This window comes from Mugil cephalus, chromosome 1 (genome assembly GCF_022458985.1).
Source record: "Mugil cephalus isolate CIBA_MC_2020 chromosome 1, CIBA_Mcephalus_1.1, whole genome shotgun sequence".
In the NCBI taxonomy this organism is placed as follows: Eukaryota; Metazoa; Chordata; class Actinopteri; order Mugiliformes; family Mugilidae; genus Mugil; species Mugil cephalus.
Window position 1 is genome coordinate 21,043,128 of NC_061770.1, and position 19,008 is coordinate 21,062,135.

At 39.5% G+C, this 19,008-nt stretch overlaps 1 protein-coding gene across 9 annotated transcripts in view; it reads left to right on the top strand.

Moving 5' to 3' along the window:
- cacna1db (calcium channel, voltage-dependent, L type, alpha 1D subunit, b) overlaps positions 1-19,008 on the top strand; it is a 100,388-nt gene that overhangs the window by 54,494 nt on the left and 26,886 nt on the right. For 4 of the 9 annotated variants that reach the window (XM_047573658.1, XM_047573634.1, XM_047573667.1 and 1 more), the window contains exons 7-29: positions 1,018-1,214; positions 2,672-2,775; positions 2,926-3,095; positions 5,224-5,298; positions 7,664-7,751; positions 7,868-7,894; positions 8,885-9,045; positions 9,139-9,364; positions 10,517-10,724; positions 10,831-10,951; positions 11,736-11,850; positions 11,953-12,013; positions 12,100-12,160; positions 12,817-12,943; positions 13,055-13,184; positions 13,872-13,931; positions 15,043-15,149; positions 15,651-15,738; positions 17,272-17,379; positions 17,485-17,537; positions 17,626-17,772; positions 17,874-18,075; positions 18,178-18,336. In XM_047573658.1, coding sequence (XP_047429614.1) covers positions 1,018-1,214; positions 2,672-2,775; positions 2,926-3,095; positions 5,224-5,298; positions 7,664-7,751; positions 7,868-7,894; positions 8,885-9,045; positions 9,139-9,364; positions 10,517-10,724; positions 10,831-10,951; positions 11,736-11,850; positions 11,953-12,013; positions 12,100-12,160; positions 12,817-12,943; positions 13,055-13,184; positions 13,872-13,931; positions 15,043-15,149; positions 15,651-15,738; positions 17,272-17,379; positions 17,485-17,537; positions 17,626-17,772; positions 17,874-18,075; positions 18,178-18,336 — 2,795 coding nt within the window. Of the gene's footprint in view, positions 1-1,017; positions 1,215-2,671; positions 2,776-2,925; positions 3,096-5,223; positions 5,299-7,663; positions 7,752-7,867; positions 7,895-8,884; positions 9,046-9,138; positions 9,365-10,516; positions 10,725-10,830; positions 10,952-11,735; positions 11,851-11,952; positions 12,014-12,099; positions 12,161-12,816; positions 12,944-13,054; positions 13,185-13,871; positions 13,932-14,021; positions 14,082-15,042; positions 15,150-15,650; positions 15,739-17,271; positions 17,380-17,484; positions 17,538-17,625; positions 17,773-17,873; positions 18,076-18,177; positions 18,337-19,008 lie in introns of all 9 variants that reach the window. The other 5 variants (XM_047573645.1, XM_047573676.1, XM_047573686.1 and 2 more) reach the window with 5 other exon arrangements.

Here is a 19,008-nt window from a genome sequence, read left to right on the forward strand (position 1 = left end):
ATACACACGAATGGCAAACGTGATGTCATTTGCCCTAGGAAGAATGGAGCTGCGGATATCAGAAATGCTCTTTTTGACTAGGCAAAACTGAATTACAGATATCTGCAACACATATCCAGCCTGGCTTTTAAATGTTGAAATGGCTTGCCATACTTCCATCCAAGCAGGTGAAAAACGGATGTGACGTCACGTGTACCATCGGCAAAGTAACAGACAAGGCTCTCAAGTTTTGAATTTAGTTCCTAAACTGTAATAAGCAACTACTGTAAAAAATAAAAATAATAAATTAAGCGACGATTTTATGTTTAAACTGCGTGAGAAAGGTGGAAACACAACTGGATGATCATTTTGGAGGATGTGGTTTGTGGTGTCGTGAAACTAATTAAACACTAAATAAACATGTGTCAGTTCAATAGCGCTCAGTTTTGAATTTAGCCTGAAGTGAGCGCGTTCTGTTTATATCCTGCATAGTTCCTAGACTGTAATACGCAACTATTGTAAAAAATAAATAAACAATAAGTTAAGTGATGAAGTGATTACCAGATCGCAGACTTCTACTTAGTTCTTCTTTGGCGAGTTCACGTTTTCGCGCATTTGTGGAAGGCGCGGTTGGGGCGCTCCTATTTCACCTGGCAACGACGAATACTATTTTCTGATTGGCCGCTGTTATTTTCTGATTGGTCACTGATTGAAGGGGAGCAGTCTGCCTTCGCTTCATCTATTCATAGACCACTAATTAATCTCTTTTCAAGTCTGTTTGCGTTTTATCGTTTTACGGTGTGATAAATGTCATGCGTGGCGTGAGAGCGTGAACTTATTGAAATGCACGTGAGACTCTATTGTCCCGGCCATAGAGCTAACAGGACGCTAATTAAAAACCCATCGGTACCATCCCTAGTTTAGAGGAGCTACGAAATAAATACTTTTTTTTTTTTTATTTAGTTTTATGTTGTTGAGAGCATCTGGCGCTGTTATTATGCGGCATGTTCATGTGTCTGCGTGTGTCTGTGCTTCCAGGTGCCCTCGCAGAAGAAGAGCCCACACCATGTGCGGTGTCTGGCCACGGCCGTCACTGCCTGCTCAATGGCACGGTTTGCAGAGAAGGCTGGCAGGGCCCCAACAACGGCATCACCAACTTTGACAACTTCTTGTTCGCCATGCTCACTGTGTTCCAGTGCATCACCATGGAGGGATGGACCGACGTGCTCTACTGGGTAACCTGGGTTATGTACATCTAGAGTCATTTCTCATGATTTGTTTGGTTGGAAGGCAACATTTTCCACAATTTATATCATGCTAGACATTTTACCTTAAAAAAAAATTATTGATTCAAAATATATAATATAGAGGTTTGATCTGATTTTAGTGATTTATTATGAATATGCAAATTATATGTTTGTATGAGCAAATAGAATAAAATATATAAATAACTAATAATTAACTAAAGAAAAAAAATATATATGTAAACAACAATGACTACCAGGTGACAATAACTGTAAGAGTTTTTAAAGTGGTTTATGTTTGTATGATTATATTCACAAGAATTTGCAGGGAATAGTGAGATTACACACAGGTTTCTAATCTTCTGTCTCGGTGTGTCCTGCAAATTCAAGGCTACGTGACATATATATTATATAAAGAAGTCCTCCCTGCAGCCTGGACTGTCACCCTTCTGTCAGTCGCTTTAAACAAGTCTTTAAAAACTAGAAAAAGCCAGACTCGCTTCAAAAGCCCTCACGTTCTCATTAGCAAAAAATCACCAACAGCTTTTTAATTAGCTCAAACACTCAGCGCCGAGAAGGAGTTTTCATTACGGCCCACCCACATCCTTTTATTGAAGGAGACTCACATGTATGAGAAATAATGAAGCCCTCGGCCTCCTTCACTTTCCTTCTCTCTGACCGTCTCCGTCTCTTTACCGCTCTTCTGCGTGCACGTGTTACCATGGCGATACCAATGCAACTACTGCATTAAAGTGGCGGCAAGGAAGGAGATAAAAGGAACCGAAAAAGGAGGAAAGAAAGATCCATATGTGGATGAATAGAGAGATGCATAAATTAATTCTGACCTTTTCCATCACTTAATTATACAGAATATTAGATGTGATCATTTTAGGAGCAATACAAGGATTAATGTAGAGAAGTGTAAACGGGGCAAAGAAAAGTCACTCGTCCTTTTTCAGTCTCTTAAAAATCCAATTAGTTTGTAGAATTGTTATTCCCCACGACCACTTTACTGAAATAAAAACACACACTTCTCTCCTCTTGTTCCTGCCCTGTTGTCTCTCCCTCGGTTCCCTCTAGTGGTCACAAGTCATGATCCATACTTTAGTTGTAGCTGACAAGATTTCTCTTCTGTTCATAGATTAGTAATCTCCTTTAAAGTCCCTTTTTCAGCGAGTTTTATCATTTTTCGGCGTGTGAAATGTCATGAGAGAGCGTGAAGTCATTGAAATGCCCTGGTTCTGCAAACCACAGCCTCCAAAATGACACACAAATGACATGGCACAGTTGAATCAAGAGCTCTCTCAGTCATTTTAACTAATGCTGGACACCAGAACCTCAGTGAGGATGAGATTTAGTGCATATTAAAATGCATTTGTTTCTGTGATGTGGTTTGCAGACTTACAGTTTATCCTGTTTTCTTCTTCTTTGCTTGTCTTTCTGTGCAGATGAACGATGCGATGGGCTTCGAGCTGCCGTGGGTCTACTTCGTCAGTCTGGTCATCTTTGGGTCCTTCTTTGTTCTTAACTTGGTTTTGGGTGTGTTGAGTGGGTACGTTCTTTCTGTCCTTTTTAGTTCAAACAACAACAGATGTTCTTTAGGCGCAATCAGAAATGTTTTAATGAAAATCCAAGAAACCAGTCGTGGTCCAGGTTTGACATTAACCTCCTCTGCCTCCTCCGCCTCCTTCTTCCCGTCCAGAGAGTTTTCCAAAGAGCGAGAGAAGGCCAAGGCTCGCGGGGATTTCCAGAAGCTGCGTGAGAAGCAGCAGTTAGAGGAAGACCTGAAGGGTTACCTGGACTGGATCACCCAGGCCGAGGACATCGACCCTGAGAACGAGGAGGAGGGGGACGAGGAGGGCAAACGTAACCGTGAGTTACCTTGATCTCATTTACTCTGTCTGAAGCAGGAAAATCGAAGAAAGCCGAGAAACTTCAGCGTTAAATGCCTCCACCTTTAAATGATGTTGCACTGTTCTTTGCAAGGAAATGAGGAAGTACTTCATAATCCGACCTGTCCTTTGTCTGCAATTATACACTTATCAGGCATAACATTATGACCACCTTCCTAATATTGTGTAGGTCTCCCTGATACCTCCCAAAACAGTTCATCACAGAATGGACAAGGGCCTTCTGAGGGTTTTTTTTTAGTTGTGCCTAAACTGGTTGTGTGTGTGTACGTGTGTCTGTGTCAGGCTGCATCCTGCTGGGGTTATCTGCTACCATCAAGGAGTGTCATTGCTATAGGGTGGGGGTGTCTGGTCTGGTCTAGGTGGGTGCCAGGTCCAAAAGTTTCCCAGCAGAACATTGATTCGTCACAAGGTGGTCGACGTTATATTTGGTTTACCTGTTGGTGGTCATAATGTTGTGGCTGATCAGTGTAATGTAGAGAAAAGCAAATCCATAGTGACAAAATTGTGTCCAATATACTGATACAATTAGAAATGATGCACTTACTGTTTCATAATGGACAATTAGAAGCAGGCAGACTTCAACAAATTATGTCTCTGTTAAACACAGTTCCACCTAACAGTACCAGGAAATATTCTGCAGGAATGAAGCAGCTCTTTGTACCAAAATGAGACAGTCACCATGAGAATAAAATGCACACAGATATCTTGTTATATGGAAAAACCGTAGGTGTTAAGGGAAGCATACAATCGGTTAGTGTCACTGGCTTAAATAGGTCGAGGATAGAAACATCTTTAATATATGTTGTATGTTTCCTAACATCCTTCCGCCGCAAGGTGTTTCAGGATTAAACTACGTGTCGGGTTATAATTGTCAACACATGTCAATGCTGCTCTCTATAATCTACTACTAAACTACTCTGGGTTGAGTCAAAAGTTGGGTGACTGCAGTCGTCTGGTGCTGGCTACTATGACAACGCAGGGGCTAAATGTAGACGTACTGTGGATGTAAAAGTTTTTGATCTGGAGGCGGATTACAGTGCAAACAGGGTGGCTCTGCCCTGTGTGGGTTTTGTTTTGAGACAATAACTTCCTCATGAATCTCGGTTTCACACGTCTGACCAGTTATTTAACAGTTGCAGTGAATAAGGGCTGAAGCATCTTATCAGTTTTTCTTAAAAAGAGAATTTGATTTATTCAAAGAGAAACTTAAAAACCCATAAAACATGTCATCAAACACACTTTAATTCTGTTAAATAAAACTCCAAACAGGGTCCTCAGTGGTTCCCTGCTTATCGACAGTATTGATGACAACACACTAACTCTCTTTCCTTAATTCCTGCAGTGTCTTTGTGTGCCTTGTTAACACTGTCTGTAGATGACTGCTGACTTTAGTTTTCTCCCTTTCTTCTCTCAATAGTTGTCAGTAGTCGTTCTCTTCTCTCTGCCTTCTGCTTTCTTACTCAAGTCCCGTTAACCGTTTCCAGTCTTATATTGTCTTATATAGTTACTCTGTCCAGAATTCATAGAGCTGAAATGATCGAATCGCCAAGAGATGTAGCCGGAGATCTGTGCCGATGCTTTAGATATGCATTTTAAGTGATTGTGTGTGCTATGCAACACTCTTCTACACAGATTAATGGCATAATTTCAAAGCTACCTCTTAAAATATTTTCAACGTTTCTGTATGTACCTTATTATTCATAGGTTGACTTTAATTCTAATGGCGGTATATTGATGATAATGAGTTAATTACACACTATGACATCACAGTTCTTTTGAAAAAATGTCAATCACTGCTATGTGAGTTTTTATCATCACATAACTTGACTTTAAAAGTGTTATTTCACACATTATAGTGAATGTTTCTTATCCTTGTTACTTCATCAGTGACTTTCACTTTCACATAACAGAAGACTTTTCGTACTTAAATCCTGTAGCTTCTTCTGGACACGGTAGCTGTGCCAGTAGTTTTGTATTGCAGCTGTCCCTTTGCCTTGCTTTCCTCTCTTTTCTTGTTCTGCCGTGTACTGACTCACTGCTTCCTCTGCTGTCTGGCTGTGTGTACTGCATGTTGGTAACACCAAAAGGGGTCACCCTGGCTGACCTCACTGAGAAGAAGAAAGGAAAGTTTGGCTGGTTCACTCAGTCCACAGAGACACAGGGTAAATGTGTGCGTGCGTGTCTGGACTTTCTTGTGTGTTTTCTTCCTGCGCATGTTTCACGAGGGACATCTTTGTGCTGGAGCGTTTCTCTGCCACGCTTGTGCTTTGCTCATGCTTTGGTGTTTGTTGTGGCTTTGTGCAACTCATTGTGCAATCCTTCCCATCCTCATCATGGTTAAGTTCATCTTATTTAACACGTGCACAGGTTACCTTGAATCAACACTTTGTCCCAAACAACACGTGGCAGGGAAAGAAAAACTTACCAGGGAGGAACAGTTTCTAGAGCAACTAACATTTAATAGCACAAATACCACCCATACAACATTCATTCTTTTTTCTATTAACCTCCTGAGACCCCAGCATTTGTTTGGAATGTATCTTAATTACAAAATAACATTAAGATGGTATTTGGGATTAATAAGACCTTAGAAGTATAAAAAATAAGCATCATCTTTGAACAGGAAGTAGTTTTTGTAATATATATACATACACACACACACAGAGACACATATGTACACAGGGATAATTTGCAATTCAAATCACCAATGTACCAAAACACAAAACTGTTTATTTTAATGCAAAAGCAGAACTGGAAATGTTGAAATCCCAACGTCCTCAAACGAGTACTTGTGAATTTGTTAAATTTTCATGACATATCAAACTAGAAAAGTTAATAAGCATAAATAAACAAGTGTATTGAACCTTCGCTACATGGTACATAGCAGACAAAAGTGTCTCCTTATGAGGACAACAGGTCCAAATGAAGCAGAATAAGAAGCTGCAACAAATCTACGACACAGTGTCCCTGTATGAGGACGCCGGTTCGCAGGAGGGTAATATTAATAAATACACACGTGTGTGCATGAGAATCAAGTTGTCATAGCATGTTTTATAACAACAAGGTGAGTTATAAATGCAGTCACATTTATTTGAAGTTTGAATTGTACATTATTGAATCAGGTAGACTTTAATCATCCACAAGTGAAATTGCTTGGTCACAGTAGCTTAGTGGCACATAAACAACACCTCCTGAGAACAACAAGTAAAAAAAAAAATATTGAATAAAATAATATAATATAAAATAAAATAAAAATATAATAACTTAAAAAGGTAAGAATCACAGAGCTACCAGTGACCTGCTGCCACTCTTTCAGGCGCCCAGGTCCAAATGAAGGTACAACTACAAGTGAGTCATACAGTTTGTTTCGTTTCCTGCAGATTTACTCAAATTTCGATGATTTGATGATAAGACGACTTTATTTCCACTTTATTTCCATGTGCCGGTTTACATTTAGCTCATGCACTTTAAATAGTTCATCCTCGCCTGACATGTAGCTGAATGCTAACAGCTAACAGCTAAAATGAGTGTTTCTGTTAATCTCAAGACAGATTTTTGGGTGTGAAGTAAACAGAATCTCCATATTGTTTGTGTTGAAATCCTTCATTGTATCATCATCGTGAGCCATTGACTTCCTCTCATTCATCATTATGACAAACGCATTTCGTGCATGTACAGTAAACATATGTCTTCCTCTACACTACATATAAAGCATGTAGTACTGTTTATGCTACATGCACTTAATGCTTATTGCACTTCTTGCTAGATGGTAATCTGTATTTCGTTGCTTTGTACCTGTACATGTGTAATGACAATAAAGTTGAATCTAATCTAGTATAACTCATCCTTGTTGCAGCACTCAGACCTAGACAAGGAACTAGATTGATTTTGAATGATCAAATAAAATATGTCAATTGTTTGAACAGTGATACTTAAAACACAAACCCCTCTATCCAAAATAACTATAGTTCTATTATAATGGGTTTTCAATTGTTTGAAAAATGACAGAGATTCTTAATAAATTAATAACTTTATGATTAGACATTTTGAACACAAAACTCAAACATTCAGGAGGTAATCCCTAACTGAACATCGTCTATTTCTACTGAGATCTAAATTATTCAGGAAATATGTGGGAAAACCTGAATTTCTTTTTATTCATTTATTTATTTTTATGAATCATGCCAGCATTTCCTATCTGACACCTGCACATTTCACAGTTTCATTTTATTTGCTTGTTTCCTGGTGGTTTGGCTTGGCTTTTAAACCCAATTAGACAACTGGAGACTTCATATTCGTAATGAACAGATTGTCAATTTTGTCAACCTTAACTTTACAAAATATTTTTTAAATTTTTCCTCTGCACTCTACAACCAAGCCAAACCCAAGATGCATGGGTGTCAATAGGAAAATCAATCATGAGAAATGGCTTCTTTATCTCCTTTCAGGGAATAGAAATCTTACTTACAGAACCTTTTCATTGACTTACCTGTGTGTATCTGTGTGTGTCTGTGTGTGACACTGCAGCGAGCATGCCCACAAGTGAGACCGAGTCGGTGAACACGGACAATCACAACGGAGAGGAAGACAAATCGCCGTGCTGTGGGCCTCTGTGGTCAGTGTGACACGTTACACACAACACACACACACACACTTATAAGTAACTTACAGCTCATTTACAGCAGGATGAAAATACTTTATTGAACGGTCTCATTGTTTTACTCTTTCCAGTCAAAAAATTACTAAGTCAAAGTGCAGGTTAGTACCCGATTGTGACTGTGCATGCGAGATGTACACTCACTTGCCACTTTATTAGGTACACCTTGCTAGTAAAAGGTTGAACCCCCCTTTGCCTTCAGAACCGCCTTAATTATTCGTGGCAAACTTTCAACAGGGTGTTGGAAACATTCCTCACAGATTTTGGTCCATATTGACATGATAACATCATGGCACTTTCTGCAGATTTGTCAGCTGTCATCGATGATGCGAATCTCCCATTCCACTACATCGTAAAGGTGCTCCCTTGGTTTAGAGATGGTATTCTGCATTCCTTGGTTGTGACCAGTGGTTATTTGAGTTACTGTTGCCTTTCTATCATCTCCAACCAGTCTGCCCATTCTCCTCTGACCTCTCACATCAACAAGGCATTTTCGTCCACACAACTGTTGCTCACTGGATATTTTCTCTTTTTCAGACCATCCTCTGTAAACTCTAGAGATGGTAGTGTGTGAAAATCCCAGCAGATCAGCAGCTTCTTAAATATTCAGACCAACAACCATACCACGTTCAGAGTCACTTAAACCCCTATTCTTCCTCATTCTGATGCTCGGTTTGAACTTGAGCAAGTTGTCTTGATCACCTCTACATGACTAAATGCATTGAACTGCAGCCATGTGATTGACTGATTAGCTAATTGTGTTAACAAGCAATTGAACAGGTGTACCTAATAAAGTGGCAAGTGAGTGTATGTTCTTCATTTATTTGTTTCGGCTCATCCTGCATGACCTGTTTTTGAGTTCTTCATGTCCCTCGTGTTTTCATCGGTGTTTGTTTCCGTCCTGGTGTCAGCAGAGTTTCATCATTTTTCTCTCTCTGCACATAACACCCTCCTCCACCTCATTTTCTGTCCTCTTGGGTTCACGGTGACATTTCCCCCTTTTTTTTTTTTTTTAATCAAATGTTGAATTGCATGTGTAAGACACTACAGATACTGTAAAGAAATCAAAATCACTATGACTTGTCCGTCAGTCGTCAGTGGCGACGCTGGAATCGTTTCTGCCGGAGGAAGTGCCGCGCAGCTGTGAAATCTGTGACGTTTTATTGGCTCGTCATCATCTTGGTGTTCCTCAACACTCTCACCATCGCCTCCGAGCACTACAACCAGCCAGACTGGCTGACTGAAGTACAGGGTATCTATTTTGCTCCATTATGTTCTGATTTCAAGATATGCATTCAGACTTGAACGCCTCATAATCAGTGTCTCCTTCTTCTCTTCTCTCCAGACGTAGCCAACAAAGTTCTTCTGGCCTTGTTCACCTTGGAGATGCTGGTGAAGATGTACAGTCTGGGGTTGCAGGCCTACTTTGTCTCCCTGTTTAACCGCTTTGACTGTTTCGTGGTGTGTGGAGGCATCGTGGAGACCATCCTGGTGGAGCTGGCCATCATGTCTCCTCTGGGCATCTCTGTTTTCCGCTGCGTACGCCTCCTTAGGATCTTCAAGGTTACGCGGTGAGCAATAATGACACCAACAGTCATTAGATGGAGAGAGGGACACATTGCATGCTGTACAGTAGTAGCACACGACTGCATGAGTCTTTCAGATACGATGGCCTTAAAGGGCCTCATTTGTAAGGAGGAGGATTTTAAATTCAGTTCTAGATTTTAAAGGGAGCCGGTGATTTGAAGCTAAACTGGAGTAATATGATCTCTCTTGTTAATTCCAGTCAGTGATATAAAAAGAAATATGTGGACACTCAGACAATAATGACTTACAGTAATCAAGCCTGGAAGATACAAATGCATGAACTAGGTTCACAAACATAAGCTCACCTTCTGCCTTAAAAATGCAAATAAACTCAACCTGGAGAAAAAAACGTCAAAAAGCTAAAAACAACTTATTAGGTGATGTTATCCATTCAAGATCATTTTAACTATATTCATATAAATTGTCATATTAAGTTGAGGTTTTTGTATCTACTTAGATTTTTCATCTTGACGACTATTGGCAAAATTTAAAGTTGACCGAAACTTCAAACAAATTCAGCTTGTTTGTTCAAAAATGTTACACTTACTTCTTAATATAATGACAAGATGTGCAATGGTTGGCTTTGGCATTTGAAGCAATTAACTCAATAGCGTTTAGAGAGGAGGATATTCAAATTTGAGCCACCAGAATCAGCCACTTTGGATTCCTGGTGGGGAAACGGCTTCTAACATCCGCCCATCCATAAAGCTAATTGTGCCAATGTTATTGCTAATGTTTTAATACCTTTGTTTAATCGTCTTTGTAGAAATTTGTTTCAAATGTGTAGTTCTAACTAATTTAAAAGTGTCAATTCAAAATTCCTCACACTGCATTACTTTCCTCAAAACTAAAGATGTGACTTATGCAAACTTTGACTACACAGACAAAACTCACAGGAAGTCCAGTCAATGGATTACTATAAAGTTTAAGTTTTGAAAACGTATTAAACCGAGTTAAATATCAAAAACTATTGGAGTTAAAGTGAAGAGAAACATTCATATAACTTAATGGGCCTGTAATATTTTACAGTGTAGAAATGCAAAGAAATAAACTTGATTTCACAATAAAACAAGAACCAAACAAAATGAAGTGAGAGACCACACTACAACAATGACAATATGCTCTTTCTTCCACAGTCACTGGGCGTCTCTTAGCAACCTGGTAGCCTCTCTGCTCAACTCCATGAAGTCCATCGCCTCTCTGTTGCTGCTGCTCTTCCTCTTCATCATCATTTTCTCCCTGCTGGGCATGCAGCTCTTTGGGGGAAAGTTCAACTTTGATGAGACTGTGACCAAAAGGAGCACGTTTGATAACTTCCCCCAGGCCCTGCTCACTGTCTTCCAGGTGCAGTGTGTGTGTTCGGTTTAAGGCAGAATTGAATTGGCATGTTGCTCAGAAGGCTTTTAAATAATTCATGGGGGTTTTGTTCTCTATTTTGTGTGTGAACCAGATCTTGACAGGAGAAGACTGGAACACGGTGATGTATGATGGCATCATGGCGTACGGTGGTCCGGCCTCATCCGGGATGGTGGTCTGCATTTACTTCATCATCCTCTTCATCTGTGGAAACTGTATCCTACCTGGAGTCAATTAACAACGTACACGCTTCATTCAGATGAGATTAATATGTAATGCATCATCAGTTTCAGCCTTTTGGGTTAGAATAAATGGGGACTGAGATTAAATTTAGTTAATCATTATTTTGGGGATTCTTGTTACATGTTAATGCTAATGCTAACTGGGAGCTAACACAACATTAGCTACTTGTTTTAGGGGTGACCATTCAGAAGTTGCATTTATTACGTAATATCTTCATTGGAGAGGCTTCACTTGATGAAGACAGACCAGGCTTTGTCCCCTCTGTGTCCTCCTTTGGTCAAACTGTGCATCCAGTTAGTGAGAGTGTAGGAGTCACTGAATGTAGTCAGAGTCAACTTTTTCAAATACGTACACGTTCTCGGGAAGTGAGCGTATTAGTATAATCCTCTAAAATTTTCATTTTCCTCTTTCAATTTTTGCAAAAACAGTCCATTGAAATATGCTAACCGCCGTTTACAAGCTATTGTTTTTGAGATGTGTTGCATCCAGTTAAGCCCCGCCCCTCAAAAATTGTCACATTGTTTTCAAACTGTGAAGAGGTCTATTACCTAGGGTTTACACAGTCCCATGCAATTCTGCCATACCTGTGATTTTCCTCACCAAACACCAACAGCCATATTTCTCTAAATAGAGGTCCTGTGGTAATAATAGTCACATACATTTTATTATTTTTTGTGTCTAGTGATGTCCTGTAGTTCTCTCATGATTACATCCAATCATGTCGGTCACTGTTTTCTCTTTAAGTCACATAATCAGACATCCTGCTAAATGTCTTCTTGGCCATCGCCGTTGACAACCTGGCAGACGCTGAGAGCCTCAACACGGCACAGAAGGAGGAAGAAGAGGCCAAGAAGAGGAAGAATAGCACCAAGTACGACTTTCCTTTTCAACCCCTTTCAACATTTGTCACAAGCTCTTTCCTTTCACAGAGAAAGTAGAACGTTAGTTACTCTTTTCTTTTCTTCCTCAACAGGGACACAAGCTCAGATAATAAGAGAGTTGAAATGAGAGAAACTGAGGATGGTGAGACCAAGGTAAAAAAAAAAAAAGACGGATAATAGTTCTAGTTCTCTACAGATTTAATTTTCCTTTCACTGACTGGACATTTTGTTTTGTGTAGTTGCCAGCAGACGTCCTGCTGCAGGAAGACAAAGAGCTGTATCCTGCAGTTGACTCTCCAGGTAAACAAGGACACGTTTGAAGTGTTAATTGAGCTGTAACCACCGTGCGAACTACAAATCACTCATCACATCCTTAAAGGTTTATTTTTCACTGAACTGAATAGAAGTCTGAACAACAAGAAAACAACAGAAATCAAGGACTCTGGTGTTATTTCAGCAGCTACACTTAAGTCCAGTTGGAAGAGGAGCACAAATTCCAGCTTCACCTCCTGGACACATTCTTTAGAGCACGGATATCAATCCTGTTTCAGTTTGGGGGCCACATACGGTCCAGTTTGATCTCAAGGGAGTCTGGACCAGTAGCATAATAACATAAGAACCTATAAATAAAAAGAACTCCACATTTAAGTACAAGTGCAATATAATATGTTGGATTCATATTGATGTGTAAAATATATACAGTATATATATATAAAAAATGTCTAATCAACCAAAGATTTTGCGACGCTCCTGCAGTACCTCCGTGGACCCACTAGGGGTCAGGGTATTTACCAAACTAGGGAAACATAAGTAGTAGCACATATATCGAAACAACATCCTGAAGGAATACAAAATACGGCATAAAATAATGACGGGAGGTCAGTTAAGATTCAAACATGACTCTGATACAAATACAACAAAACTCTTGTTTTAATGCTGAAACTAATACTCTCTAGTGAATGAAGACCTCCCTGAAGTCCCCTTGGGGCCTCGCCCTCAGCGTTTGTCTGAACTCACCATGAAAGAAAAGACTCCGCCCATCCCAGAGGGCAGCGCCTTCTTCATCTTCAGCAGCACTAACCCGTACGTCTGTCGTCACAACATCAACACCAGGGACAGCAAATTACCTCACAGCTGGAACGAGGCGTCACAGAGCACGACATTTAATCTCCGCCCTCCCTCCCGTTTCTGCAGGTTTCGCGTATTCTGCCACAAACTGATCAACCATCAGATCTTCACCAACCTCATCCTGGTCTTCATCATGCTCAGCTCCGTCTCTCTGGCTGCTGAGGACCCCATACGCAACTTCTCCGCTCGCAATATTGTACGTAAACAACCTCTCGGGCTCATCATATCGGGAGAGTTTAGTAGTTTCTCTCTAGCGTCTCTTTTTTTAAAAGTATAGCTGTAAGTAATAAAAAAAATTGGCTAAATTAAATTTAGCTACTTGTTTTGACCGCCACACAATCAGAGAAATGTTTGTTTCTACAACTGATATCAGTCCTACTTTTACCTATTTTGCGCTTGTGTCATAAAACTTTCTTATAATGTTATTAGTAGTGTTAATATTGTAAAGGCTACTCGCATATCTGCAAACCAAAACAAGCTGCACTAGGCAATAGGTTCAAATTTAAGGAATACAATATGATGAATGAGTTTTTTTTTGTTTTTTTTTGCTGAACCGCACATCACAGGAGCCGTGTTAAAAATTAAACCTACTCAGTGCACTGCAGTGAAACGAAGCCAATCAAAGCATAACTCCACGGTTGAGGAAAATCACTAGTTGTAACCTTGAGTCTGGCTTTGCTCACGTACAATCCCATCACACTAGACATGCAGTGCTCATTAACCACTGTGGCAATTTGGGAAACGGTTTCAGATCTGTCACATTCAGATATTGCCTGCTGCAGCTTTACTACCCCGGGTTTCTGTTTTCATCAGAATTTTAAGTAGATCATTGACTGTGATGTTTATCTTGCAATGACTTGAACTTGTGCATTGCCTCTTGCAGATACTTGGTTATTTTGACTATGCTTTCACGGCAATCTTTACTGTTGAGATCCTGTTGAAGGTAAATGTCCTGTGCGTGCTGTGCTGTGCTGTGCTGGCTAGAGCTTCAGTAACCCCCCGCGTGCTTATGTCACTCTGATTGCCTCCTCAGATCCTAGGCTATGCAGACTATGTCTTCACTAGTATGTTTACATTTGAGATCCTTATTAAGGTAAACAATAAGAAAAAAAAGGGTGCGTTGCCTCGGCAACTACCCACCACCTCCAAGCTTGCTGCACACATCCTCCCTCCCCTCATTTTTTATTTATTTTTTTGTCTATATTTTTTTTGACTAGAACAGCCACCTGCTTGTCTAGGCATCATGCGTTATAATTTTTGCTATTTACTTTTGTCTGTCAGTCGCTTTTCCATCACGGCCCGGTTCCCCTTTTTTATCCCTGACAGATTTATGGATCACATTACAGTTTTTATTATTATTTTTTTTTCCCCAAACGATTATAAGTACATACTTGTTTAGCATTATGACTTTTGCACACTATAATGACTACTTTTGAAATTAGAAATATTGTGGACATCAGATTTTATATAAAACACACACAGACTTCTGACGAGTATTCTCACAGAGATTTATAAAAATCTGGAAACTTTTTATTTATTTATTTTATGTTTACTATTAAAATTCAATCCACTGCTTCAACTCGTTGCTTGCTGCATGTCTGCACCAGGTAAATGTCATGTGTTACTGTTTAAGGAGAAGCCTTGTTTAAAGCACAGTTCGTTGCTTTAACCTGTGCAGGATATGAGTGCAGTGTCTCCCGAATGATGCTCCCACCGCCATGTGTGAACATTTTGCATTGTTTCTATATATTCTGCGTGTACTGTTTGTGTGTGTGTTTGCAGAAATAATAGACATTAGAAGAGCTTAACTCTGCAAATCACTTCGCAACTTTTTTAAATATCAGAACCAGCCAATCAGTTAGATTATATTGTGACATGAATACTTTGGAATAAAAAAAAGCTGCAACATATATAAAGAAAGAAATTCAACAAAACATTTTAGCTACTCAAATTACACTGCACATTGTTTTCTGATCATTCGTCTTGAGGTGTGTGTCTGTGTGCATGATGGCAGATCTTCCTTTAGTCCTGAACTTTGTCTCTTTTCTGTCCAGATGACGGCGTTTGGAGCGTTCCTTCATAAAGGGGCGTTCTGCAGAAACTACTTCAACCTGTTAGACCTGCTGGTCGTCGGTGTGTCTTTGGTGTCCTTTGGCATTCAGTACGTATCAATCAATCAATCAATCAGTCAATCAATCAGTCAGTCAGTCAGTCAGACCTTATTTATAGCTCCCATCCCACTCCACACACAGACAGACACACGACTTAAAAATGAATCGTGCAGAAGCAAATAAAACAATTATACATTAGAACAGGAGCAGGAACTGTGGAAAGGCTGTCGTAGGTGAGGAAACACCAGAGGCTGGATAAAAACATCACCCTAAAAACCCTAATAATAGTTTATAGACCTAAAAACATAAAATGAGATAGATTTATAAATAAAGATCAAACTCAAGGTCATAAAATGCAAACTACTGAGACAAGTACTTAGTACCATAGTACCTGGATGACTGAGAACCTTCACAGACAAGATTTAAATCAAAGGCTTTGGGAAACATTTACATGAGATCATCGTTACTTTCAAACTGCTAGCCAGGCTCTCTTCAAAGATAAATAAAAAACTTCAAACTACTGCACTCAGTGTGTGTTTGTCTTTCCCCAGGTCCTCTGCCATCTCCGTGGTGAAGATTCTCCGTGTTTTGCGAGTTCTCCGTCCACTCAGGGCCATCAACAGAGCCAAGGGACTGAAGGTCAGACTGACAAATACGCTCACTTACCACTTTATCTCAGTTGAAAAAATAGTAGGAATAAATAGTTCCACAGACCACAGTCTCCACATTGAAAACACAGTTGAGTCATCAGCCCTCTCAGTTATTTGAAACCAATGCTGAATACAACATCCTTCATGGAGAAAAGAGTTGGTGCAGGGCTGTTATATTACAATGCATTTCCTTTCACAGGTGTATTTTATTTCTTTTTTTGCACTATATTAGACAGACAATAACGTACAAGAAGAAAAAAACAAAATACATAAAGTGCCGGAGAGGTAAAAAACCCTAACTGGACTTATTCAAGGTACCTCAAAGAACCACCAAAACCACCAAAAAAATAAAATATATATATAAAAAAAAAATAAAAAATCAACAGCATCAATGACAAAGGTAATGGCCTTAATATATCTCAAACTTTTAGGGTAAAACTAAGAGTAAAAGTGTGGGTAAAATGAATATAGAATACATAAAACAAAAATGATCTAGGACAATTTCTATTCTCTACAAAACAATGCATTTATTAACTAAGAAAAGCTCGTATCTATCATATACTTCACTGATAATGTCATACATGACACACTGTGCAGAGGTTTGGAGAACAGTTGATGAATCATATTTATATCTCATAATTAAACTAGCTATACGAGTAATAAATAATGTGTGTCATTTAGAACCAACTCAGATTATTTAATGAATGTGGCACATTTAAATTCTTGGTTATAGTTCAGTTAAAAATATTAGAAACTATTTTTCCAGAGGGGAATAAAAGCCTCCCTGATGAGGTTCAACATTTATTCAAATTAAGAGAGGGAAGACGTAATTTAAGAGGGCCCTATGTTTTTGTTCTATACAAATTTTCCTGGAATGTAAAATGATTTAAGATTATATTGAAAGAAGATCGAGTTAAAAATGACTTAACTTGGACGTTGTAGTAATTTATTTTGTTTGTTTTTTATTTGAATAGTTTAACTTTTGTATTTTTCTGTAGATATTCAGTTGGATTGATTATCTAGGATAATCTTGTCTAAATCCTTTTTTTTTTTGTCAGTGATTGAGATGGTATGCTGCATATTAAATCATGGATAGTGAAACTACTGTCCAAAATAAAAGAAAATAAAAGAATATATGTAAAGGGGAACTTATCATTAAACATTAAAAAGGAGTTCAGTCTGGACATAAAATTAATTAATGAAGTAGATGTTTTTGCTAAATGAAAATATGAATTCCAAAGTAAATGAGTAGAAGAAAACTGACTTTGTGAGGTGTTTCTATAACAACCGTGAGGAAAGTTTTAAAATTCTTTTCTTGAAGATCCAACATGTGTACCTAATGAATTGGCGATACTGTATAAATGTGTTTGTTCCATGTGAATTTCTTCCCGTGTATATTTGTGACTTTGACTTAGCTGCACATAAAAGAAACACTCTAAAAAAAGCACAAGTGAAAAGAAAGATAAAATAAAATAAGAAATAACTATCACCTGCTAACAGTGTAGCTCTGAATGCTTTGCAGCACGTGGTCCAGTGCGTCTTTGTGGCCATCAGGACCATCGGCAACATCATGATCGTCACCACGCTGCTGCAGTTCATGTTCGCTTGTATCGGCGTGCAACTCTTCAAGGTACAACATTCTGGTCCTTCTGCTGCAGACGTGACACGTAGCCGTGCACAGTGGAGGTGCAACCCTAACGCTCTGTTGCGTTTCTTTTTAAAAAAAAAAAAATAGGGTAAATTTTATCGATGCACAGACGATGCAAAGTCCAGCCCAGAGGAGTGCAAGTGAGTTTGTTTGACACTTTTGGGTTCTGGTATGACGCAGTGGTTTATACGTGTGTCCGTGTATGTGAACATCATCTTTGAATCGTAGAGGAACGTACATTCTGTACAACAACGGCGACACGGCGCTGCCCATGGTGAAGGAGAGGATCTGGTACAACAGCGAGTTCAACTTCGACAACGTCCTCATGGCCATGATGGCTCTTTTCACCGTCTCCACCTTCGAAGGGTGGCCCACGTAAGCACTGCTTCCAGGTCGATGGTGATTAAGCATCGCTATCTGTATCTGTTTGTGTGTGTGTGTGAACACCCTCTGTTGTTGCTTGTGTGTCCCTGCAGGCTGCTGTACAAGGCCATCGACTCCAACAGGGAGAACATGGGCCCCATCTACAACTACCGCATTGAGATCTCCATCTTCTTCATCATCTACATCATCATCATCGCCTTCTTCATGATGAACATCTTTGTCGGTTTCGTCATTGTTACCTTCCAGGAGCAAGGGGAGAAGGAGTACAAGAACTGTGAGCTGGACAAGAACCAGGTAGGAAGACAATGAAGACAATTTAATTAATGCATTTTGTTTAGTTTTTTTACAGAATTTTAATTTGTTTGTATTTTCCTCTTTAAAACTCCACCTCTGCAGCGTCAGTGTGTGGAGTACGCTCTTAAAGCTCGTCCTCTGCGGCGCTACATTCCCAAAAACCCCTACCAGTACAAGTTCTGGTACGTGGTCAACTCCACTGGCTTTGAGTATGTCATGTTTGTCCTGATCATCCTCAACACCTTGTGTCTGGCCATTCAGGTAAGTGCTTCTGGAATATACCGTAAAGTCATTTAAGGATGTACAGTATCACACAGTCAGTACTGTGTTACCTCTTCGTCTGGTGATAGATTGTGACTTTTTAAAACCGGGGGTCTTCAACGTTTTTTCAGGTCACGGACCCCCAAACTGATGAAGAGATTAAGTAGAGACCCCCTAAACTCAGCTTTAGTGCAAATTATAAATATACAGTGGCAAAAACATGGTGAAATGTACCAGTTAATACAGCGAGACCAGAAAAAATGTGGATTATCAGATCAAATTAAGGACAATCGGGAGATTTCTTTAAAATATATCTCTGGCGCCTTTTCAAATTTGTTGATTCAGTCCCCATTTTTTAAATTAATTTTACAGTTAAGACACTTTTAAAGCCTATAATTCAAACCAGTGCTGCTAATCCCCATGTTCAACTGTCACTTTTTGCCACTCAGTGGCCGTAACCATGGAGACTTCGCTGGCTGTGACATCACGTGCCTACCTTCTATTGGGTCTGCAGCGATAGGGGCCTCCTCTATACAGGAGGTTTAGATTGACAGGTCTAGTGGGGGGAAATTAAGAAATATACATAAAAATGTCTAATCAACCAAAGATTTTGTGCCCCCTCCCTGCAGTGCCTCCGCGGACCCTCTAGGGATGTTGAAGACCCATGCGTTT